The following is a 25,885-nucleotide window of genomic DNA, read 5'->3' as shown; positions in this document are numbered from 1 at the left end:
ATCGCCCGTTATTACATTTTAATGCAATGTCGCGGCGACATAAAAAAAGTAATTCTGGCGTTTCAAATTTTTTTCTCGCTACGCTGTTTAGCGATCAGGTTAATGCTTTTTTTTTTATTGATAGATCGGGCGATTCTGAACGTGGCGATACCAAATGTGTAGATTTGATTTTTTTTTTAATCGATTTATTTTGAATGGGGCGAAACGGGGGTGATTTAAACTTATATATATATTTTTTTTCACATTTTTTTTTAACTTTTGCCATGCTTCAATAGCCTCCATAGGAGGCTAGAAACTGGCACAACTTGATCGCCTCTGCTACATAGCAGCGATCTGATGTTCGCTGCTATGTAGCAGAAAATCAGGTGTGCTGTGAGCACCGACCACAGGGTGGCGCTCACAGCTGCCGGGGATCAGTAACCATAGAGGTCTCAAGGACCTCTATGGTTACAATGGAGAAGCATCGCCGAACTCCGATTATGTGACGGGGGTCGGCGATGCGCTCATTTCCGGCCGCCCGGCCGGAAGCGGTAATTAAATGCCGCTGTCTGCGTTTGACAGCGGCTTTTAACTAGTTAATAGGCGCGGGCAGATTGCGATTCTGCCCGCGCCTATTACGGGCACATGTCAGCTGTTCAAAACAGCTGACATGTCCCGGCTTTGATGCGGGCTCACCGCCGGAGCCCGCATCAAAGCGGGGCTTCTGACCTCGGACGGGATAGTACGTCTGAGGTCAGAAAGGGGTTAATATTGATCTTTTAATGAGCCTTTGCCACATGACTTGTGAGGAAATCAATTTGCAAACATGTGATTCAGGATGTTGCCCCTTGTCAGTGCAAAGCACAAGACCTGGTTTGGCTGTATGAAAACCCTCTGACTGGGTGTAAGGGTGCTTTCACACTGCGTCTTGACACCTGTTCGTTGGTCCCGTTTGTCCTTATGTCCAACCCTAGCAAAAAGCGATTCGGGCATATGCGAAAATGAGACCATAGGCTAGAATGATGACGACTGGGGGAATGTCTGCTCTGTCTTGCATCATTTTCAGGAGTTTATGCCTACTGGAGGTGGACAATCAGACAAAATAGTTACAGTTCTCCATAGAAGTTTACGAGCACTAACTGTTCTCTCCTATCTCAGTAATGGGAAAATGTGTCTTCACTGAGTACAGAGTTTACAAAGTGAAAAATCAGTCTAGTAGGAGAACATAGCAATTTTTTCTGATAAAAATGATAAATTTTGTAACATATCTTATGTGTACTACTGATATATGGAAAAGACGATGGCTACTCTGTAAGGAGTGTTCCCAGAACTGAAACATACCGACTATATACAAGTTCATTGATAAGTGTCTGATAATTAAAGGTGCCACCAGTAGGACTCTCCACCAATCACACTGTACACGGCTATCTCCATCAGTTTCATAAACTTTGAATGAAGCAGTAGTTGAACACAGATGTTGTTGCTTTATTCCATCAGGAAACACTGGCCATTGTTCTGATGATCATAAGGTTCCAGGGATCAGACACTTATAATCTATTCTGTGGATAGGTAATTAATGCGGATTCGGAGAAAATCCCTTAAAGAATTATTTATTTGTTACACTACATATTCACATCTCTCTCACCTTATGCTCCAATCTCTGGTACTCCCCTGAATTTGGCCGCCTACCGCCTCTTGCGCGCCTTCCTTCAAGTGCAAAAGCGATAATCTAAGAATGACAGAAACCAAGCTTGAAGTTACTCGGTCATGGAATAAAAAACAGATTAGACTTAGTAAAATATTTTAGTACTAAATGTGACACAGCCTTTTGTGAGACTTCCTGACTCTGAGCTGGAAAAAATACCACTGTCAGGGCAAAAGAGTAAGTATGCAGCATGGAAACGCAAGAGATCTGTGCTGCGGTCTTACGTCATACTGAATCATGTTCTATAAAAAGTAAAGTGAAATTGATTTCTGTAAGATTTGATACAGCCTTCGGCTCAATGTAGAGTGGCCCTGTATGCAAGCAACTATAATTCTTCTCTAGCTGAAAAACATTTAGAAACAGCTGTGTCCTCCTACCAAATTAACTTTCAGATGCAGTCATCTCCTGCTGTTGTATAACCTTTTCAAAATAGCTATATATAGCTCTTACAGATTAACACAGCTATGTCCTGAACTTGTAGAGTAACCACTAGGGTTGAGCGAAACGGATCGTTCATTTTCATAAGTCGCCGACTTTTGGTAAAGTCGGCGTCTCATGAAACCCGACCCCTGTGTGGGGTCGGCCATGCGGTACGCGATCTTGGCGCCAAAGTCGCGTTTCGTATGACGTGTTGAGCGCCATTTTTTCAGCTAATGAAGGAGCGTGGGCAGAGTGATGACATAGGGGTTAGGGCGTGCACGCCTATCATCATTTTATCGCTTGTGCGCAGTAGCGATTTGGAATGTGTAAAACGAAACTCTCTGTGCTGGGACGGAGGGGAGAGAGAGAGAGAGGGGGAGAGAGAGAGAGAGAGGGAGAGAGAGAGAAAAAAACAAACAAAAAAAACCATTGACGTGCATAGGGTTTCGTGTTCCGGCCGATCCTCGACTTTGCGCAGTAATCGGCCGATTTCGCCCGACTCGACTTTTCCAACAGTCGGGTTTCGCGAAACATGACTCGACCCTAAAAAAGTCAAGGTCGCTCAACCCTAGTAACCACTTAGAACGGAATCCTCCTCTAAAAGAATAAGCCTTTAGAAGCAGCTATGTCCTCCTGGTTCAGCTAGGCTATATATTGCATGACTGATCAATAATAATATTCTGTATAAAGTTCAGGATCCCTGCTAAAGGGGCTGCTGCACTGATGTTATGTCAAACGCTAATCAGTGAACTCAGTGGCTCGGAGAGGAATGTTCCGCCTACACTGGAGTTCCCGGCTCAAAGCTGTTGAGTTCACCAAGCATCAGCAGAGACTCGCCTGTGAACACGGTGAAGGCAAGCACGAGCATAGTCTAGTTTTTTAAACAGAAAAATGCTGAGAAGGATGAATTTAATTTGAAAGGAAACAACCCTTTTGGACATCTCTTATACTGCATGATGGACCATAAAAAAAAATATACAATGCTTTTTGTTCATGTATACTCAAAAAAAAAAAAAAAAAGTCAAAATAAAATAAAGCTGTATGTAGACAAAATTGGTACCAGCAAAAAAGTACAACTTGTATCACAAAAACACTAATCCAACTCCACCTATGTAAAAATAAGGTTATAAGTATCACAATATGGCAACAAAAAATAAATAAAATAAATGTATTCTGCAGAATTAGCTAAGAGATGTATAAACATACAAGTTTCGTATTGTCGTGATTGTGTCAACTCAGAATAAAAAAATAACATGACAAATATACTGAACGGTGGATGGAAGGCAAAATAAACAAAATATAGAATTGATGTTTAGGTCGTTCAGTTGTTTCCAAAGAGTTTAATGAAAAAAATCAAAATGTCACATGTACCACAAAATATTTTTTGGTACAGTTTTCATTGGTAATAAGCCCTTGTATAACTTCCCTGATGGGAAACTGAAACTTATGGCTCTCAGAATATGGTGCAAAAACAAAAAGTGTACAAAATCAATCAAGAAAAATACATAAAACCATCAGCATTTGGCATTGCAGATAAGTGCTGACCCACACAACTTTATTTGTGCAGCACAAAAGGTGAAAATGAAAAAAATAAATAAATAAGTGGCAGAATTGCTGTTTTGTTTATAGTCTTCCCAATAAAGAGTTAATAAAGATCGCAAAAGACAAAACTGTCTGTAAATGATGATAGGTATTTGGGAAAAGTCTTATTAATTTATCTGTCATATTTGTATTTTTCTCAAAATGATATGTACCCTTTAAAGTAGCAATTATATCATAAAAAAATATCAGATTACATGATATACCTTGCGTTTGTTGTGATAAGCTACGTACAGGACTGCAACAAGGATGGCTGACGTAACCAGATAGGCAAAGAAATGGCTGCTTTCTGACTCCTCTTGAAGACCAATGTTTTCCTTATGAGATCGATTTTTTTCTGGTTGGATTAATATTTTTTCATTAACCTCAACATTTTCACCATCAGTATCCCCAATAGTTTCCGAATCCTCATTCTCATCCACATTATTTATTTGCATATCTAGTCCCTCTGAATCTTCAATATCTTTATTCCCTTTTTCATCATAGACCTCCGCATCAGGCTCTTCCTGCTGATTATCTATTTGCTTATCTGAAGACTTATTTTTCTCATTGTCCTTATCTTCGTCAGTCTGCACCCCGTTACCAGTCTTTTCTTGAACCTTTTGTGCCTTTTCGGCATTAATGTCTTGACCCCGAGCTCCCTCACCATCCTTCCCTTGTCCCTTTTCAGCATTAATGTCTTGACCCCGAGCTCCCTCACCATCCTTCCCTTGTCCCTTTTCAGCATTAATGTCTTGACCCCGAGCTCCCTCACCATCCTTCCCTTGTCCCTTTTCAGCATTAATGTCTTGACCCCGAGCTCCCTCACCATCCTTCCCTTGTCCCTTTTCAGCATTAATGTCTTGACCCCGAGCTCCCTCACCATCCTTCCCTTGTCCCTTTTCGGCATTAATGTCTTGACCCCGAGCTCCCTCACCATTCTTCCCTTGTGCCTTTTCGGCATTAATGTCTTGACCCAGAGCTCCCACACCATCCTTCCCTTGTGCCTTTTCGGCATTAATGTCTTGACCCAGAGCTCCCACACCATCCTTCCCTTGTGCCTTTTCGGCATTAATGTCTTGACCCAGAGCTCCCACACCATCCTTCCCTTGTGCCTTTTCGGCATTAATGTCTTGACCCCGAGCTCCCTCACCATCCTTCCCTTGTGCCTTTTCGGCATTAATGTCTTGACCCTGAGCTCCCTTATCATCCTTCCCTTGTGCCTTTTTGGCAATAGTGTCTTCAGACTGCAGCGCCTCATCAGCGTTATTGGCCTTATTGTCTTCAGAGTGTATCACCTCACTAGCCACGTCCTGTGTCTTACTGGCCTTAACGTCTTCAGATTCTACCTCCTTCTGTAATGCATTTTCCTCTCCAACTGGTTCCTCTTTCTTGGATTCTTTCTCTTCAGTCTTTCCCCCTTGCTGGGCCTGTCCTTTTTCAGGTTGTGGCCCATTATGAGTCTTCTCTGGACCAGACTCTGCATGTTCTTGCCCTTTGTCCACAACTTTCGGCTCCGTTTCAGGCTGGCTCTTAGGTATAGCGTTGTTTTGCTCTTTCTGCAAAGGATTCCCTGGTTTCAGCTTGTCATCCTTCTGAGGGTCTGGCATGCTCACCACTCCATTTTTACCTGACTCTTCTACAGGTGCGGCTGATTAATAATAAAAAAAAAAGTATATATATGAATACTTAAGACACTGTTCAGTAACATATCCACAACATTATAAACAAATTAATCTCCTCTATCGACAGAACATAAAAAAATTAAAGACCTGTCAAGCCCCCATGGTGACAACTATAATATTTTGTGATCTAGTTTCCCTTCAAAATGTAGTGGGAAATTTGACAAATTCCATAGTAATCGATTGTTTGGTTAATTTCTCCTTTTTCGCTGCTTGTTGCTAGTGTCATGTCAGTAAAGCCTCATTAAAGCCTATGTTTTACATGTATCCAGTCCAAGTGTACAAGCTGCCTGAGTGCGCCTGCGGGAGACATGAGCAAGCAAATAGGGCATAGGTGACTGTGGCAGGAACGTCGGGGGTATCTGTGGCTGAAATGTGGCCATGTCTTGGCAGAAAACACTTCAGGAAAAAAAAAAATCCACTTAATACCGGTGTGAGCCAAATGGAAAAGATGGCCAAAGTGACAGACGACAAGGATTGAAAGATCTTATGTAGCAACATTACTCATTCATAGTAGGTTAGTATTATCAGGTCATGGTATGGCGGTACTGATCAAACACAGTATAAGGGTAATATCTGATCATTACATGGTGGTACTGTTGAATCACAGTATAGCGGTAATATCTGGACATGGCTGTAGCAGTATTATTCAAATAAAGTATAATGGTAATAATTGGTCATAACATGGCAGTATAATTCAGTCAAACCACGGTCAGTTCAAGGTATAGCGATATTACTCTGCTTGTAGTATAGAAGTATCATTTAGTCACACTACGGTGATAGTATCTGGTCACTATATGGCGGTAGTATTCAGTCACATTCTGGTGATAATCTGTTGAAACATCAAAGGGATGCCAGAAATCTGCATCTAACTATACTTGAACATATATTGTGTGTGTATCCCTAATTGTTTCCAGAGGTTAGTGAATGGAGAATCTTGACATTTATTTAGTGGCTGATAGTTTTCAAATGTTCATTTTATGCAACACCATGAGTATTACCTGTCCGCTGACCACTAACCACTATAAAGCTATTAACTATTAATAAAATTAAATAGTTAATTTTGCTATTAACTGCAAAATGCAATGTTAAAGGGGATATCTGGGACGTTAGGAAACACAAAAAATATATCTAAAGCACTAACCGGCAGGTAATTGCAGCTTATCTGCCTGTTGTGCACGGCACCGTTCTTCCCCAACACAGAGCGATCACAGACCGCTCCTGCCGCGGATTCAGAAGTCTTAGCTGATGTCACGTCTACAACTTCTTTTCCTGTCCACTCTGTAGACAGGATGGGACTTCCGAGCTCATTCTGATTGATAGCCGGATCCCCGCTGCCTAACTGGGGAAGCTGGCAGTCTATCATAATGTCAACGGAAGTAGAAGCCCATCGAGTCAGCAGAGGCAGCGGAATCCCCGACAGGAGCGTATGTGACCGCTATGTGCCTGGGAAGAACGGCGCCGTGCACAACAGGCAGGTAAGCTGCAATTACCTGCCTGCAATTACCTGCCTGTTAGTGTTTAGATACATTTTTTGAGAAGCCCCGGAGATACCCTTTAAAAGGAACCTTATTTTTTCCCTTCCCCATGACAGCACCGTTACATGAGAGATGGCTCCCGCCCCCAGGAACAGGAAACCTGCAGTGGAGATAAAAGATGGGGGCGGCACCTCTCTCCTTAGTTTGGTTTCATGTTCCTGCGGCTCTGTACCAGAGGGATCCCCCTCTGTCGACCATGGTCTGCGACAAGGGCAGCAGGGTGCGCGCCACTCACCGATCCGGAAGCTGCTTTGCGGTGTGTCCTCCCCGCCGTCGGACTCCCCGGCGACCGCTCCTAGCTGGAGGCTGGGCCGGGGTAAGAGGCGTGTCCATCACAAAGCTGGCGCTAAGTGAATGGGACGACTTCCGGTTTAACGGTTGGAGCATTGTGCTGACACTCCCGGAGGGGAGAGAGTTCAGAGACGCTCACACCGCTCTCACCCTATATTAGTTAAAGAGGCAGAGCAGAAGCAACGGTGGCAATAGCCTCTCTGGCAGACCCGACCGTGGAATCGCCAGTTCCAGTGGAAAGCAACCCACAGGCTGCCATGGTACTGAGGTTTTGGTGGGCAAGTGCCTTTGTAAGGCAAAAAACACGTAAGTAATAGTGTCTTTCTGTGTCATATTATGCAGGGAAAGAACGCTACGGCCAAACAGAAAAATAAAGAGTGTGCACTCTGTGATAAACCTATCCCTAAAACATATAAGAAGCGGATTTGCCGATCATGTATAGATAAATTTGTGGCCGAGGAGTCATCATCCTTACTCCAAAACATAAAGGCTATTGTTAGGGATGAAGTTAAAATCACAGTAAAAGAGCAAATGAAACAGCATGGTTTACATAGCTCTGAAAATCCACCTCCCACGCCTGCCCAAATCTCTGAGGGTACCGTCACACAGTGGCATTTTCATCGCTACGACGGCACGATTCGTGACGCTCCAGCGATGCATTTACGATATCGCTGTGTCTGACACGCTACTGCGATCCGGAACCCCGCTGAGAATCGTACGTCGTAGCAGATAGTTTGAAACTTTCTTTCGTCGTCTAGTGTCCCGCTGTGGCGGCATGATTGCATCGTGTGACACAGGTTGTATACGATGTGCGCACAGTAACCAACGGCTTCTACATCGCAAATACGTCATTAAATTATCGCTCCAGCGCCTTGCATTGCAACGTGTGACCGCAGTCTACGACGCTGGAGCGATAATCATACGACGCTGCAACGTCACGAATCGTGCCGTCGTAGCGATGAAAATGCCACTGTGTGACGGTACCCTGAGATGGAATCTGACGGTGAACTGGGGGAATTACCACCCGGTGATGACTCAGACTTTTAGACTCTTCAGATGAAGAGTGTGGTCGCCCGTATGTACTGTCTGAAGACATGGGGAAGCTGCTTAAGCTAGTCAGATCTACCCCCTGGGGGTTGAAACACCAAATGAACAAAAATCAATCCAGGACTCTGTTTAGCAATCTGGAGGGAAAAAAAAACGAAGAGTTTTTCCTTTCCATGATAATGTATTAAACATAATTAAAAGAGAATGGAAAAAGCCAAATAAAAAAATGTCAGTCCCTCAGGCCCTTAAGCGTAAATATCCGTTTGACGAAGAAATCTGCGAGAAATGGGAAAAAGCACCCAAACTGGACGCCGCAATTGAGAGTACCTCCAGAGGCATAGCGCTTCCTTTCGAGGACATGGGAGCTTTAAAAGATCCTCTTGACAAAAAGGCGGATGCCTTCCTAAAATCGGCATGGGAAGCATCAACATAAACATTTAAACCGGGGGTAGCCGCCACTTGCACTGCTCGGGCCATGGTTAAATGGTTAGAAGAACTGAGCGAGCAAATAAGAGACAAGTGTCCAAGAGATAGACTCTTGGAAGTAATACCCTCATTACAAAATGCGGCGTGTTTCCTAGCGGATGCCGCCATTAACTCGGTACGTTTTGCTGCCTGTGCATGTGCCCTCTCCTACTCTGGCAGAAGAGCACTATGGTTAAAAAATTGGGACTGCTGACTTTCAGTCAAAAGTTAAACTGTGCACAGTCCCTTGCGAAGGGCAATATTTGTTTGGAAAAGCATTAGACGAAATTCTAGAGTAAGCGACGGATAAGAAAAACCACTTCCCTCCTCCCCCCTTCTCGAGACGCTGTTGGAGTGATACTCGACAATCCTTTCGGGGCATCAGGGAAAGCAGGCCGGGGCCGGCCAGGGGACAAGTCTATGCGAGGAAAGTCCTGGAACGAGAGAAGAGAGAGAGGATTCCTCTTCAATAAGCCCCCTCAAAAACCAGACCCCAAACAACAATGACGCCGAGTTCCGGGTGGGGGGGGGGGGGGGGGGGGAGACTTCGGTTCTTTGTTCATCTGTAGGAAAAATTACAAACCTCACAATGGATAATCAGTCTATTATTTGAAGGCCTACAGTTAAACTTCATCACCCCCCCCCCCCCCCCTCAATGGGTAAAAATCACCCATATGGCCAAAAGAAACCAAGTAATATTAGAAAGGGAAGTTCATCTCCTTATGACAAAAGAAGTCTTCGTAAAAGTACCAGCACAAAAGATAGGAAAAGGGTTTTACAGCACCCTGTTCCGCACACCAAAACCGGATGGTTCACTAAGAACTCTTTTCAATTTAAAATCACTGAACCAATACATCCGAGTAGAAAAATTCTAAATGGAAACATTAAAAACAATGGTAAAACTACTATATCTGGGCTGTTACATGGCAGTGATAGATCTCACAGATACTTACTACCATGTTCCAATTTGCGTAGAACATCAACAATATTTGAGGTTGGCAGTAGAGCAGGATCAAATTCCCACTCATTTACAGTACCAGTGTCTCCCCTTCGGGGTATCAGTGGCCCCTCGAATCTTTACGCCGATAATTTCCGAGATAGCATCCTTTGTGAGGAAGGAAAATATCATACTAGTACCCTATCTAGAAGATTTTCTCCTTATAGCAGACAACCAGGGAGACTGTGTAAAGGCAGTCACAAGTACGGGACCTGCTGTCCAAGCTGGGATGGATAATAAGTTAAAAAAAAAAAATTCAAGAATGTTTCCAGTCCAGATACAAGAATTCCATGGGATTCAGCTAAACTCGATCAAACAAGTTTGTGTCCTTCCAGACAGGAAAATCGAAGTCATAAAACAAAAGATAGAACAAACACAGACGGCCCGGTCCATCTCGGTAAGGGAGGCCATGTCCCTTCTAGGGATGTTAATGGCAACAATTCCGGCAGTTCAATGGGCACAAATGCATTCAAGGGAGTTACAGTGGTAGATCCTGGCCGAACAGGCAAAAAGCCCCTACAATCTAAATTGGAAAATCGTTCTATGGCCATAAGTTCGGGACTCTTTAAATTGGTGGCTAAAATCCGAAAATTTAAAAAAAAAGGGGTGCCATGGTCGGTCCAAAATCCATTGGTACTAACCACGGATGCGAGCCCATTAGGCTGGGGGGCGCATTTAACAGATCAAATTCTACAAGGCCTATGGGATGCTCAAAAGGGGGCAGCATCCTCCAACCTGAAAGAACTAACGGCGGTAAGGCACGCAATTCTTCAAACAGAAGAAAACATCAAAGGAAGGCACTTAGTAGTATTGTCTGACAATAGCCCAGCAGTCTCATACATAAAATCGACAAGGGGGAACAAGATCGAGGTCTCTGTTGGAAGAGGCCAAAAGACTGTTTTCTTCGGCAGAAAACCACCTCTTATCCTTGACAAGCACACACCTAAAAGGGGACGGACAACCATGTTGTAGACTTCTTAAGCAGGCACGTAATGCACCAGGGCGAGTGGTCCTTAAATCAGGAAATTTTTGGAGAAATCTGCACCATCTGGGGTACTCCACAAGTGGATCGCTTTACCACAAAACAAAACTGGAAGGTAAAGAGGTTCTATTCCCTAAACCCAAGGGAAAACCCAGAAGGAGTGGATGCGCTGTTGCACCAATGGAAATTCCAACTTGCCTACGCGTTTCCCCCGATTCCGCTAATCCCAACAGTCCTGAAAAAAATCTGAGAGGATGGGACGCGAATAATTCTGGTCGCAACCTTCTGGCCGAAGAAGGCATGGTTCACCTGGTTCAGACGTATGTCCATCTGAGACCCATGGATCCTTCCAGATGTTCCAAATCTCCTACCCAGGGTCCAGTACCACATCCTCAAGTGCACAGCCTACATCTCACTGCCTGGAACTTGAGAGGGGACTTCTGCTAGCAAAGGGATTCTCAGATGCTTTAGTTGCTACTCTGCTATCTAGCAGGAAAATAATTACAACGGATAAATATCAGAAAGAATGGGAAACATTTCTAGAGTTTTCAGGACGCCACCTGTCAAATACCACCCAAAAAGTCCCAATAACCGAGGTCCTAGAGTTCCTCCAGAAAGGGTTGGAAAGAGGATTGTCTACCAGCACCCTAAAGGTGCAAGTTTCGGCGCTTAGCACCTTGTTTGACCAAAAATTGGCTGATCACCCCTGGCTGTATAGGTCCGAGCCTCCTTCAAGGCCAGACCATTTAAACCTCGGCCAAAGGTAGCTCCCTGGGAACTAAATTTAGTGCTGAAGGCCTTAACCTCACCTCACTTTGAGCCTCTTACTTCCATATCAGTAAAAGCGCTAACCTTAAAAACTGTTCTCCTGGTTGCCCTTATGTCAGCCTGACGTATTAGTGAGCTCTAAGCTATCTCTGTAGACCCCCTATATACTACCTTTTTGAATGACAGAGTAATAATTAAAACTGACCCGGCCTTCTTACCAAAGGTAAATTCAAAATTCCACAGGGACCAGGAGATAATTTTGCCCTCGTTTTGTGCCAACCCAAAATCCCAGGGAGAAGAAACCTTTCATTGCCTTGATGTCAGACGTTGCCTTCTTCAGTATCTAGAAGTATCAAAACCATGGCAACAGCCCTTTTTGTCTCATTCCAGGGGGCAAACGGGAAAAAAGGCCACAAAATCTACTATGGCACGGTGGCTCCGTATGGCTCTCACTTTCCTACTCCTCTTCGGGGCAAGCCCATCCTCTGAGTGTAACGGCCCACTCTACAAGAGCTATCGCCACATTCTGGGCGGAAAGGGCAAAGGCATCGGTAGAACAAATTTGCAATGCTGCGGTATGGTCTTCACCCTCTACTTTCTTCCGACACTATAGGCTAGACCTGGGGTTTTCAAGTCTTGCTTTTGGGAGAAAAGTTTTATCTGCTATTGTCCTACCCTAGGAGTCTTTTTCTATTTCTTCCTCTCATGTAACGAGGCTGTCATGGGGAAGGGAAAAAATGATAATTACTTACCGGTAATTTGATTTTCCAGATAAATGACAGCACCGCACTGATTCACAAAAAAAAAAAAAAAAAAAAGTATAGGAACTCAACAAAAAAATAAAATAAAATAAAAATAATAATAATGACTGATGGGGATAATATTTGCATTAAATATGTACATAAACCCGAACTAACAAAGCAGTTACCTTGCATACTCAGTAAACAAACTGAGGAGAGAGGTGCCGCCCCCATCTTTTATCTCCGCTGCAGGTTTCCTGTTCCTGGGGGCGGGAGCCATCTCTCATGTAACGGTGCTGTCATGGATCTGGAAAATCAAATTACCAGTAAGTAATTATTTTTCCTGATCATCGGTCATTCGTGGTTCATCTCCTGCCACCCGTTAAAACCGCTTCTTTTTCATACTGAATACAATTATGGTGGTAATATCTGGTCAGGATATGGTGGCATCACTTAGTTACAATATGGTGGTACTGTCATGACAGAGGTATCATTCACTCACACTACTGTGCTAATATCTGGTTAGAGTATGGTGGTATTATTTAGTCGCACTATGGTGGCAATATCTGGTCAGGGTATGGTGGTATTATTTAGTATTTAAGTTGATCTTCTAAACAATCCAACCAGACCATCAGCGCCCCAGTGACTAGAAGTGTACGGCAGCAGGAATAATATATTTTCCCCCTTTTAGTTGCATGTGACACAGTATCTATCTGCAGGTCACCAATATCACTGCAAGTATACACTTTTTTTGCTGACAGATTTTCTTTAAAGGGGTTGTTCAGGCTTGTAGTTCAAGTCTGCCGTCACTTTATGTCACTGCAGGCTTATGAATCCTCACAGTGTGCACGCTGTTAGAATTCTCCATTGTTGGTGGGGGGCGGGTGTATGACAGCAAGCAAGCAATTTGCATCACATGCCAGTTAGACATACCTGACCTCGCTTAGGCTACGTTCACATTTGCGTTGTGCGCCGCAGCGTCGGCGCCGCAGCGCACAACGCAAACAAAAACGCAGCAAAACGCATGCACAACGCTGCGTTTTGCGCCGCATGCGTCGTTTTTTTCATTGAATTTGGACGCAGCAAAAATGCAACTTGCTGCGTCCTCTGCGCCCCGACGCGGGCGCCGCAGCGACGCATGCGGCGCAAAACGCAAGTGCGCCGCATGTCCATGCGCCCCCATGTTAAATATAGGGGCGCATGACGCATGCGGCGCCGCTGCGGCGCTGGCCGCAAATGTGAACGTAGCCTTAATACAATGGAAATGAGGCCAGATCTGTGTAGTCGCAATGTGGCCAGAAATAAGCAAACCGCATACATCTGGCAGTGTGCAGACCCTGCTGTGAGGATTCACAAGTTTGCAGACACAGAGTCACTGCAGACAAACTACAAGCCTGGACAACCCCTTTTAAGCGACAAATTTATTTCTTTGTGTCTCCATTGCACAGCTTGTTAACAGTCTGTCTGAGTGCATCTTCCTGTGTAAAGTAAACTCAGGACGATTGTCTGGGGGCCGAGCGATCCTATTACTGATCGCCTTGCAGTATGGTCGATCAGCACCTCTTATGTTCAGATGTCTGTAGGTCGGTCTCTATGGTTTGGCAGAACACTCTGCTCACCCGAGACAAATCAATGGCAGCACGACTATGAAATAGAATCATGTGCCCTTGGTGGTCAGAGTCTCAGCCGCATCCATACTGTTGTCAGCTACCTCATTATTTGGCTAATTAAAAATTTAGAAGGGAGGAGAAGACCTATAACTACAGTCAGCAGTGCACACCTTGAAAACTGGTTCACGGAAACATACACAAACCTGGTAGTTTGAATTTACCCCTTAACATCCAGGCCAGCTTACACCTTAAACCTATCACTGAGCTATTTGGGCACACAGGTTGTATACAGGTGAAAAGGAGATTCGTGTGTACTCACCGTAAAATCTCTTTCTCTTAGCCTCTAATTGGGGGACACAGGACCATGGGTGTTATGCTGCTGTCCACTAGGAGGCGACACTATGCACAATCTGAAAAAGATCAACTGTGGCTCCTCCTGTGCAGCATACACCCCTGGACGGCATCAGCCTTCTCCAGTTTTGTGCAAAAGCAGTAGGAGGAACGTAACATGAATAACATAATTATGCCTGTAAGAAGGCAACTATGTACGAGCTCAAGAAAACAATATGAGAACTCAACAGTTACAAAGGCCCGGAAAGGGCAACAGGGTGGGAGCGGTGTCCCCCAATTAGAGGCTAAGAGAAAGAGATTTTACGGTGAGTACACAAAAATCTCCTTTACTCTGTCGCCTCATTGGGGGACACAGGACCATGGGACGTCCTAAAGCAGTCCCTGGGTGGGAAGCAATGGACGAATATTGTGCAGACAGGCCCCTATACTTAGGGCACCGCCGCCTGCAGGACACATCTACCCAGGCTCGCGTCCGCTGAGGACTGGGTATGAACCCTGTAGTGTTTAGTAAACGTGTGTAAGCTAGTCCAAGTGGCCGCCTTACACACTTGTTGTGCCGAAGCCTGGTGCCGAATGGCCCAGGAGGCCCCTACCGCCTGTGTAGAGTGTGCCGTAATACCGGCTGGAAGAGGAGAATACTTAAGGCGGTAGGCCTCTTGTATGGTGGATTTGATCCACCTGGCAAGGGTAGCTTTGGAAGCTGGCAGACCCTTGTGGCCGCCTTCCGGAAGGAGGAAAAGAGAATCAGACCTCCGGAAGGACGCAGTCCTAGACACGTATATACGCAATGCCCTGACAAGGTCAAGCGTATGCAGAGCCTTCTCCACTCTATGAACCGGAACCGGACAAAGGGATGGTAGTGAAATTTCCTCACTGAGGTGGAAGTCGGACACAACCTTCGGAAGGAAGGATGGGACCGTACGAAGAACTACCTTGTCCTGGTGAAAAGCCAGGAAGGGCCGTCTGCAGGAGAGTGCTGTCAGTTCAGACACCCTGCGTAGCGAGGTGATTGCCACCAGGAAAACCACCTTCTGGGAAAGAAGGCGGAGCGGGACCTCCTTAAGGGGTTCGAAGGGTGGTTCCTGCAATGCTGTCAGGACCAGGTTGAGGTCCCACGTTTCTAGTGGTCGTCTGTAGGGGGGAACCAATCAGGAAACCCCCTGAAGGAAAGTCCTTACTTGCGGCTTGGTAGCAATGCGCCTTTGAAAAAGCACTGAGAGGGCTGACACCTGGCTCTTAAGCGAGCCCAATGACAGCCTGGCCTCCAGACCCGATTGGAGAAAACCAAGTACTTTGGGTAGGGAATAAGGGAGTGGGATCTGGCCACGAGATTCGCACCAGGTAAAGAAAGCTTTCCAGGTACGGTAATAAATCTTGGCAGACGCTGGTTTCCGTGCTCTGATCATGGTTCCAATGACGTCCGTCGAGAGCCCTGCCTGGGTTAGAACCCAGGTCTCAAGGGCCACGCCGTCAAATTGAGAGCCCCTGAGTTCTGGTGGTAGAACAGGCCTTGTGATAGAAGATCGTGGCGGTCGGGGAGACGCCAGGGGCGTCTGCTGTGAGTTGTACGATGTCGGCGTACCATGTGCGTCTGAGCCAGTCCGGTGCAATTAGGATGGTTGGAACTCCCTCTTGTTTGATCTTCCTCACCACTCTGGATATCAGGGGGAGAGGTGGAAAAATATGCAGAAGCTGGAACTGGGTCCAGTCCTGAACCAGAGCATCTGCTCCGAGCGACCGCGGATCGTGTGTTCTGGCCAAGAAGTTGGAGACCTTGGCATTGAAGTGGGATGCCATTAGGTCCACATCCGGGGTCCCCCAGCGGAGACAGATCTGTTGAAAAATTTCGGGATGGAGAGACCACTCTCCCAAGTCTATTCCTTGTCGGCTGAGGAAGTCTGCTTCCCAGTTGTCCACACCCGGAATGTGGACCGCCGAAAGAACCGACCCTGTGTCCTCCACCCAGCGGAGGATGTGTGACACTTCTCGCATCGCCTGGGTACTGCGGGTCCCCCCTTGGTGATTCACATATGCCACAGCCGTGGCATTGTACGACTGTATTCTGATGTGAGAGGCTGCCAGTAAGTGATGGAAGGCCCTCAATGCCAGGTGGATGGCACGAATTTCCAGGATGTTGATGGGCATGGTCGCTTCCACTGGGGACCACTTGCCCTGTGCCCTGTGGTGTAGGTGCACCACACCCCAACCCGTCAGGCTCGCGTCGGTGGTCAGAACCTTCCATTGACGTGTGAGAAAGGATTTCCCCTTTGCTAGCGAGGTTGGCTTGAGCCATCAGTGCAGGGACTTCCTGGTTGACGACGTTAGCTGGAACTCCCTGTTGAGAGAAAAGGGATTCCTGTCCCAGGACTTGAGAATGGCTAGTTGGAGAGGTCTGAGGTGAAACTGGGCAAATGGGACAGCTTCTATTGCTGCTGCCATCTTGCCGAGGACTCTCATGGCAAACCGGAGAGATCAAGGGGGTTTGCGGAGGAGGGTGCGAACTGCTAGTCGGAGAGCCAGTGCCTTGTCCTTGGGAAGGAGCACTAGACCCCTGGAGTTGTTGAATAACATTCCCAGGAAGGTCAGGGACTGACTCGGGGTTGGTGATGACTTTTGTAGGTTGATTAACCAGCCCATGCGACAGAGTATCGGTTGTGATTGAGACGCTGAGCTCGCAGTCCTTGAAGGTGGGAGCCTTGATGAGTAGATCGTCCAGGTATGGAACGACTACTATGCCTCTGGAGTGCAGGACGTCCATGGTGGCTGCCATGACCTTGGTGAACACTCTGGGAGCCGTGGCGAGTCCGAAAGGGAGAGCCACGAATTGGTAGTGGTCCTGGGTACTATGACTCCTGCTTGAAAAAGCGAGGAGACCGCTTGGTAGTAGGCACGAACCTTGGCTGGCGGTTTTGGGGGGACAGAGGAAGAATCGGTCCGGTGGGTTGGAGGTGAAGTCTATTTTGTATCCGGAAGACACTAGTTCCCTGACCCACCTGTCTTCTGTAATAGGCAGCCAGACTTGATGAAAGAGCAAAAGTCGGCCGCCTACTGGTGTGGTGTCTTCCGGAGTCCGTGAGTCATGATGAGGAGAAAGTCTGAGATTTTCCTCCTCTGGGCTTAGGCTGGCCTGCTTTTGACTGCCAGGTCTTGTCCGACCTTTGCGTCGATCGTGAGTTGTCCCTGCGTGGGGAACGGTTACGATTTTGTGCTGGACGCGAGACGGACCAGCCGGAGGAATTCCGAAAGGATCGGAATCGAGTTTGGTTACGCTTCTTGTAAGTGCGTTTAGGTTTCAGTTGGGGAAGAGAAGTACTCTTACCCCCGGTGGCGTTGGATATCATAGTGTCCAACTGTTCACCGAAAAGTCTCCCACTGAGGTAGGGGAGGTGCGTTAGGGACTTCTTTGAGGCTGCGTCCGCTTTCCATTCCTGCAGCCAGAGGATACGCCGAATCGTGATGCTATCCCCGCTACTCCCCTTGCTGAATCCAGAGCTGCATGGAGCATGTAGTCTGCTACAACTGCTATTTGAACCGCTTGGTCCGACAGCTCAGGAGCGGATGCTTGGAGAGCTTGTAAAAAACTGCCCGTGGTGCAAACAGCATGTGACCGATCGGACTCTGCATATAGGTGCAATAAAACACATGGTTAAGGATTTCATCACGTGCAGGACAGATCACGTAGTTTACGTGATCTTTTGCCCCTGCAGATACTACTATGTAGGGAAGACGATTAGGCCATTGTTTGTTCGGTTCCGCGAGCATTGTAAGTCTGTTGCGTCAGGGAAAGGAGTTCCGCGGTTAATTACACATGTGAGGGAGAAGCACGGCGGTGATGCAGGGGTCCTTTGACCCGGGGACCTTTGCCGGGATCGAAAAAGTCGGCCTGCCAACACAGGGGGGTGTTTTGGACAACTTGCTCCTTAGATGTGAGACAAGATGGATTTTACGCAGTGACGCATTGGGGCCACTAGGCTTCAATGACCGGGTGGATCTGTCGATTTTCCTTTAAATTGTCCTCTATTTATTTTTGTTTTTGATATGGGACAGTAATGAAAGCATCTTGGCGGTGGTTATATATTCGGTGCTGTATTATTTGCTGTTATTATTGGGTAGGGTTTAACCCTTAATATTCTGTAAGATGAAATGTGATTCTTGGAATAATTTTGAATTGTCAGCCTTGGTAAAAGTGTTGGGTATTAGCCTAAGTTTAAGCATTGGTTTTAAAATGTGCTTTTTAATATATGTGTGTATTGTATGGTTTGTGGGAGGGGTTACAGCGGAGGGTGGTGTCATGGCCGGCATTACATTTCCGCTGTTTCGCCTGTGCACAAACTGACCTGTAAAAGCGCAAAGCACAGCGCGAAACAGCTGTCGTCTCGGCCTCTCCCCTGCTCGCACGAGCTTCGGCTCCCTCTCTCCCCCGGCCATGTGTTTTAAATGGATCGTGTTGCAATAAAGGATTAATATCGTGAAGATTGGTGAGTGCCCTCATTTTCTTTCTCTTGATATGCATTTGTAAATTCTTTGCCCAGGCCAGAATGGCCTTGGCAGCCCAAACTGAGGTGAACGCGGGAGCCAGGGATACCCCTGCTGCCTCGAAAATTGAACGGGGCAGGCTGTGAGAGCTGCTTTTTAAGGATCGCCTTAAACTCTGGGTGGTTAGAGAAAACCTTAGGCGGCTTCAGAGGTCCTTCAAAGGAAATCTTATGTTCTGGGGCCTCTGGTGGCGGATCAGAAATGTCCAGCACCAGATGGATGGATGAAATTATGCCCTCAACTAGCGCTGTATTGCTAGGAATGATTGGGATCAGGGACCCCTCCGTGTCTCTGTCTGAGTCAGAGTCACAGATGCCTTCCGAATCCTGTGTATCACTGAGGCGTCCCCTGCTGAGTGGGCTGGGGAGGAGGCCTTCTCTGGTCGGGGATTGCGGAGATCTGCATTGTCTGTCCTTGGAATGGGACGGTCTAGATGACCTGGAGCTACGGTGTCTCTCCCTAGAGGGGGATGACCGTGTGCTATGGGATGACGCAGATGGACTTGATCTATGGGTCCGCTTGCGTCCTGACCTAGACGTGGATGTGCCAGGGTCATCTTGTTCCTGAGTCAAGCTCTCCCTTTGCTGGGTAACGGTCATAGCCGGGGCATGACCCTGCAGAGCCTGAAGCAATGTGGAGGTTAGGTTATCTATAGACTGCGTCATAGATTGCGATATCTGAGTAGCCCATTCCAGCGTGGCATTAGACACCGAGGCATTGGCAGGGGCTTCTTGGGGCTCTGACACATTAGTTTGTATACAGTTCTGACAATGCGGGTACGTGCTACTACTGGGGAGAGCGGTCCCGCAGGCTGTGCAGAATGCATAATAGCAGTTCTGCCTGGTTCTCTTGCACCTTGAGCCCGGCATAGTGCACAGAGTGCAGAAGTGCTGCCAGCAGATGGACCTTACAGGGGTAGAGAACCTACAGGGGAGCCTTATAGGTAATATGGATTCACAGCTGAGTAAAAAACCCAGCTGTGATCTTACCCCACCAGTGTGCCCCTAGGTCCAGCGCCGAAGATCCACAGTCCTGTGCCCCCCGGAGACTGGCTGCCTGGTCCTGGTCCTGCAGACCGGGAGATGCAGGGTTATTCTGCAGCCGAAAATGGCTGCTCAAACAGAGAGGAAAGGAGGAGAAAGGGGCGGAGTGCTGGAAAAAGCAGGGTGGATAAAAATCAATGTTTTTTAAAAAAAATCAAAAAAATCGGATTTTTTTGATTTAAATCGGATTTTTTTCAATAAACTGCTTTTTGAGGAAAATATTTTACCATCCAAAGGTTCTTCCATCATGAGATAAAGCTGAGTTGTTTAACTCAGTAGAATAAAGGCTGTATATGTGTAACATTCACAATGCCATGCTCTTCCAGAGGTTTCTGTAGGATGCTGACTATCCAACAAGTTTGGGCATGTCAACTGAATGGAAAAAGAAACTAAACCAAAAGTGAAACCAAGCTAGAAGTGTGGAATTAAAGGGGCAGTATGAACAAAATGTGGAGGCTATTAATAGTTTATACAATTAAGACATGCTGCTTTTAAACACCTACCTATTGCCATATAGTAAAACAAAAAAGATTTTTACTTACTTTGGGGTCCCCCCCTCACCCTGGCGTTAGATCGTTGCCCCTAGTTTCGTCCGTGTAACTATGGGCGCACATGCGCACTGCTCTCACTTCTCATTTTAATCGTGATTTATATTAAAAAAAACCTTTTGATTTAAATCAGTGATTTAAATCATGATTAAAATCATGATTTAAATCGATCCGATTTAAATAGAAAAAAATCTTTTGATTTAAATCGTGATTTAAATCATGATTTAAATCGGCGTGATTTAAATCAATCCACCCTGGGAAAAAGGGGGCAAGGCTGTGTAAAAACGCGCCCTTTCTGTCTCGATCCACCCCCTTTATGACACTGTAGTGTCATATTTGTCATCCGGGGGGCGGGCCGGGGGGCGGAGAGGAGGCGGCAGCTTTAGCTAGGCCAAAGTCGGGGCCTAAATTAGATGCCTGAGGCCCAGAAGGGCTCCAGGCCGGCGCGAAAGTCCGGGAGGGGGTCGGATGTGAACTGGACCCCTCCGGATTTAAAGGCAGGATGGCGGTGGGGCTATAAGTGGAAGGGGGAGCCCGGTAGGGGTCTCCCTGAGGCAGTATAGAGCTGGTGCTGCCGCAGAGACAGGGGTGCAGGGAGCCCTGTGTCTGTATGTGCCATGCCTGCCTGCACTCCCCCCGGCCCCAACAGGAGCCCGCAGCTGGGCTGGGGTCCCTGGATGCAGGCGCAGTGTGCTGGCCCATTGCTGGGAGCTGTAGAATGCTGCCTGTATAGGCCCTACCTGAGGTGTCTCAACCTAATACCCCCAGAGGGGGATAGGGAGGGTGCTGTTGTCACCTTCAGGGGCCTTTATCCTCGCCTCGACCTCAACCCAGAAACCAAAAGGAATTGGGGAAGGAGGGGGGGTCTCGACTTAGAACCAGCACCAGAGGGACTGGGGAAGGAGCAACATGGGGAATAGCCATCTCTACTTCAACTGGGCACCCCATAATAGGGGGCCGAGGAAGGAGCCATGCCGGGAGTCTCACAGGAGACCCTCTTTTCTTCATCTGTAATCCCGTCGGAAAAAACGGAGTAAAAATCTTTTAGGTGTGCCTCCTATGCGACACTAAGCAAAAACTGGAGAAGGCTGATGCCGTCCAGGGGTGTATGCTGCACAGGAGGAGCCACAGTTGATCTTTTTCAGATTGTGCATAGTGTCGCCTCCTAGTGGACAGCAGCATAAACACCCATGGTCCTGTGTCCCCCAATGAGGCGACAGAGTAATTAGTCATGCCTGTACGCCTCCTGGATGTGGCCTTCGCTCTTCCAGGCTATGGGACTTACGCTACAGGTTTTCTCCTCCCCATTTTTCATACTTTCCCTTTCACATCATGTGAGTGTACGGAAATACCGCGCCTGCACATTCTGTCGGCCATCACTCCTCTGTTCTGTTCTTCTGTGGGTGCTGTCTTCAAGTATTATCAAACCATTGTTTGGGTCATTACAGATGCAGCAATAACATGTGTAGCTTCTTTTTCCATACATTAAAAAAAACATGTTTATGGTGGATGGTTTCTTGTAATATTTTTATAAATTTAAAAAAATTTTTTTTTATTCTTTAGTATTTCCACTCTTGGAAAACTTCTATGAGCTTAATCTCTAGTACACTGGAATAATTCTGTGTTATGTCTACCGGCATAAAGCATGGGCATCCGGTTAGGGCCTGAAAGGTGCATGTAAGACGGTAAACCAGGGGGCCACTGTTAGGCCATGACAACCCATGTGCAATGCACCCTTCAAAATGCTGACTGCATCGTTTATACCAAGAAAAAAAAAAAATATCATCATCAGTACATCACATCGCCTGGTGTGCACAGAGGGAGCTGCTGATGATACTTTGATACTGTATATGGGGAGGGAACAGTCATATAGGGGATCGTTGTGTCTCCTCATCACTCATCAGGCTGTGTAAGCGACCAGTCCATCATCCCGTGTACACTGATGGCCAGAAATCTTCATGTCTAAAGGCCCCGTCTCACTAAGCGATTTACCAACGATCACGACCAGCGATATGACCTGGCCGTGATCGTTTGTAAGTCGCTGTGTGGTCGCTGGGGAGCTGTCACACAGACAGCTCTCTCCAGCGACCAACGATCAGGGGAACGACTTCGGCATCGTTGAAACTGTCTTCAACGATGCCGAAGTCCCCCTGCAGCACCCGGGTAACCAGGGTAAACATCGGGTTACTAAGCGCAGGGCCGCGCTTAGTAACCCGATGTTTACCCTGGTTACCAGCGTAAATGTAAAAAAAACCAAACAGTACATACTCGCCTTTCGGTGTCCGTCAGGTCCCTTGCCGTCTGCTTCCTGCTCTGACTGAGATCCGGCCATACAGCGAGAGCGCAGCGGTGACGTCACTGCTGTGCTCTCACTTCTCACTGTACGGCGGCAGTCAGTGAGAGCAGGAAGCAGACGGCAAGGGACCTGGACACCGAAAGGCAAGTATGTACTGTTTGTTTTTTTTTACATTTACGCTGGTAACCAGGGTAAACATCGGGTTACTAAGCGCGGCCCTGCGCTTAGTAACCCGATGTTTACCCTGGTTACCAGTGAAGACATCGCTGGATCGGTGTCACACACACCGATTCAGCGATGTCAGCGGGGCCTCAACGACCAAAAAAAGGTCCAGGCCATTCCGACACGACCAGCGATCTCGCAGCAGGGGCCTGGTCGCTGGTACGTGTCAAACATAGCGAGATCGCTATGGAGGTCGCTGTTGCGTCACAAAACTTGTGACTCAGCAGCGATCTCGCTAGCGATCTCGCTATGTGAGACGGGGGCTTTAGTGCAACACTAGACAATACACAAGTCAATCTGCGTTTGTTTATGAGGGGACAGATCGATGGCTGGTACGATCAATAGGTCTTCACACATAAGCTGCGGCACGTTTCCTGCGTACACAGGCTGATGAACAATAGCATCATTCTGACCCCCTCATGTTATCAGCAACACATCTCCAGGTCACATGAGAATGTGCTGACGATAAGATTGTTTACCACCAGTCAAATCAGCATTTTTGTTTGGAGATGTGCGACTGGCGGCACCTTTACATTGGTGGATAGTCTGGAACGAATGTTCTCACAAACAATCAGCTCATTCCTCGAGAGATTTACAGACATTTTACTATCCTATGATTTACTTCCCTTCTCTAGTGCATTCTGTAACACTATACTATGTAATTACACAAACTGAAAGTAGAAATACCTATATATCAGAAAATTATATATATATATATATATATATATATATACACACACACACACACACACACACACACACACACACACTGTAGCGTGGCTAAAGGTTGTATGGTCGACGGGAGGTATGTGTCACAGAGAAGGCTTGTCGCTGTGATGTAACCCGGAGTGTTTTCTTTAGTGCACATAAAGCAATAAGGAATTGTTTGGTATATTTGGGTCTGGGTTACGGGTAGCTATGAGAGATGGGAGGGTCTGGCTACCCATATACCTCACCCCTGGGTAAGGGGCATAACCATGCCTATCAATGTGTGTTTCAGGACCTGTGGTGATGTCACACTCACCCGACTAGCCATGTGACAGGTTCCTGGGTGTGGTTTCAGGCTACATAATGGAGGTGTGTTTGGCACATGACTGTGGGTGTTTTGGGAATCTGTGAGCGTGGTCAGAGATCCCTGTGTCCAGGCAGGACACTACAGACAGGAGTCTGTGTGTGTGGAGGAGAGAGCCTCCACAGTTTGTTAAGGCTCCAGGACTGGGCCTGCGTGCTGGACATTGCACAGCTTGTGTGCCGTCAGGCCTGAGAAGAGCAGAGCTCTTCTATGGACTTTTATGATATGTCGGCCTGATGTACGGACTGTTTACCTTTGTGTTGCTGACCTAAATGGTTTATGGAGTGAATAAACCTACATGAACGCTGAAGAGAATGTGCCTCCTGTTTCCTCCTATGCACCTGAGCGAGTGAATCCCTACAACACATACATACATTATACACACACACACACACACACACACACACACACACACACACACACACACACACATATATACATATACAGTACAGACCAAAAGTTTGGACACACCTTCTCATTTAAAGATTTTTCAGTATTTTCATGACTATGAAAATTGTATTCACATTGAAGTCATCAAAACTATGAATTAACAGATGTGGAATTATATACTTAACAAAAAAGTGTGAAACAACTGAAAATATGTCTTATATTCTAGGTTCTTCAAAGTAGCCACCTTTTGCTTTGATGACTGCTTTGCACACTCTTGGCATTCTCTTGATGAGCTTCAAGAGGTAGTCACCGGGAATGGTCTTCCAACAATCTTGAAGGAGTTCGCAGAGATGCTTAGCACTTGTTGGCCCTTTTGCCTTCACTCTGCGGTCCAGCTCACCCCAAACCATCTCGATTGGGTTCAGGTCTCGTGACTGTGGAGGCCAGGTCATCTGGCGTAGCACCCCATCACTCTCCTTCTTGGTCAAATAGCCCTTACACAGCCTGGAGGTGTGTTTGGGGTCATTGTCCTGTTGAAAAATAAATGATGGTCCAACTAAACGCAAACCGTATGGAATAGCATGCCGCTGCAAGATGCTTTTGTAGCCATGCTGGTACAGTATACCTTCAATTTTGAATAAATCCCCAACAGTGTCACCAGAAAAGCACCCCCACACCATCACACCTCCTCCTCCATGCTTCACGGTGAGAACCAGGCATGTAGAGTCCATCCGTTCACCTTTTCTGTGTCGCACAAAGACACGGTGGTTGGAAAAGATCTCAAATTTGGACACATCAGACCAAAGCACAGATTTCCACTGGTCTAATATCCATTCCTTGTGTTCTTTAGCCCAAACAAGTCTCTTCTGCTTGTTGCCTGTCCTTAGCAGTGGTTTCCTAGCAGCTATTTTACCATGAAGGCCTGCTGCACAAAGTCTCCTCTTAACAGTTGTTGTGGAGACGTGTCTGCTTATCCTCAGAAGCAGAGGTGACTATTGGTCTTCCTTTCCTGGGGCGGTCCTCATGTGAGCCAATTTCTTTGTAGCGCTTGATGGTTTTTGCCACTGCACTTGGGGACACATTCAAAGTTTTCCCAATTTTTCAGACTGACTGACCTTCATTTCTTAAAGTAATGATGGCCACTCGTTTTTCTTTACTTAGCTGCTTTTTTCTTGCCATAATACAAATTCTAACAGTCTATTCAGTAGGACTACTATTCATCAGCTGTGTATCCACCAGACTTCTGCACAACACAACTGATGGTCCTAACCCCATTTATAAGGCAAGAAATCCCACTTATTAAACCTGGCAGGGCATACCTGTGAAGTGAAAACCATTCCCGGTGACTACCTCTTGAAGCTCATCAAGAGAATGCCAAGAGTGTGCAAAGCAGTCATCAAAGCAAAAGGTGGCTACTTTGAAGAACCTAGAATATAAGACTTATTTTCAGTTGTTTCACACTTTTTTGTTAAGTATATAATTCCACATGTGTTAATTCATAGTTTTGATGCCTTCAGTGTGAATGTACAATTTTCATAGTCATGAAAATAGGTATTAAGCTTACCGTTAATGATGTTTCCAGGAGTCCATCCTGACAGCACCCTGGAGGACGTCCTCCTCCCCTT

General features: G+C 46.6%; 1 protein-coding gene across 2 annotated transcripts in view; it reads right to left on the bottom strand.

Moving 5' to 3' along the window:
• LOC143774988 (uncharacterized) overlaps positions 1–25,885 on the bottom strand; it is a 65,388-nt gene that overhangs the window by 4,518 nt on the left and 34,985 nt on the right. Inside the window, exons 1-3 of one of the 2 annotated variants that reach the window (XM_077262803.1) lie at positions 12,381–12,562; positions 3,910–5,333; positions 1,625–1,708 (exon numbers count right to left, since the gene is read on the bottom strand). In XM_077262803.1, the coding sequence (XP_077118918.1) occupies positions 1,625–1,708; positions 3,910–5,333; positions 12,381–12,426 (1,554 nt within the window). In that variant the 5' untranslated portion in view covers positions 12,427–12,562. Of the gene's footprint in view, positions 1–1,624; positions 1,709–3,909; positions 5,334–12,380; positions 12,563–25,885 lie in introns of those variants that run through there. The other variant, XM_077262802.1, reaches the window with a different exon arrangement.

The sequence above is a fragment of the Ranitomeya variabilis genome, chromosome 5 (assembly GCF_051348905.1).
Source record: "Ranitomeya variabilis isolate aRanVar5 chromosome 5, aRanVar5.hap1, whole genome shotgun sequence".
In the NCBI taxonomy this organism is placed as follows: Eukaryota; Metazoa; Chordata; class Amphibia; order Anura; family Dendrobatidae; genus Ranitomeya; species Ranitomeya variabilis.
The sequence above is the reverse complement of the archived record's forward strand: the minus strand, read 5'-3'. Positions and strand labels throughout refer to the sequence as shown.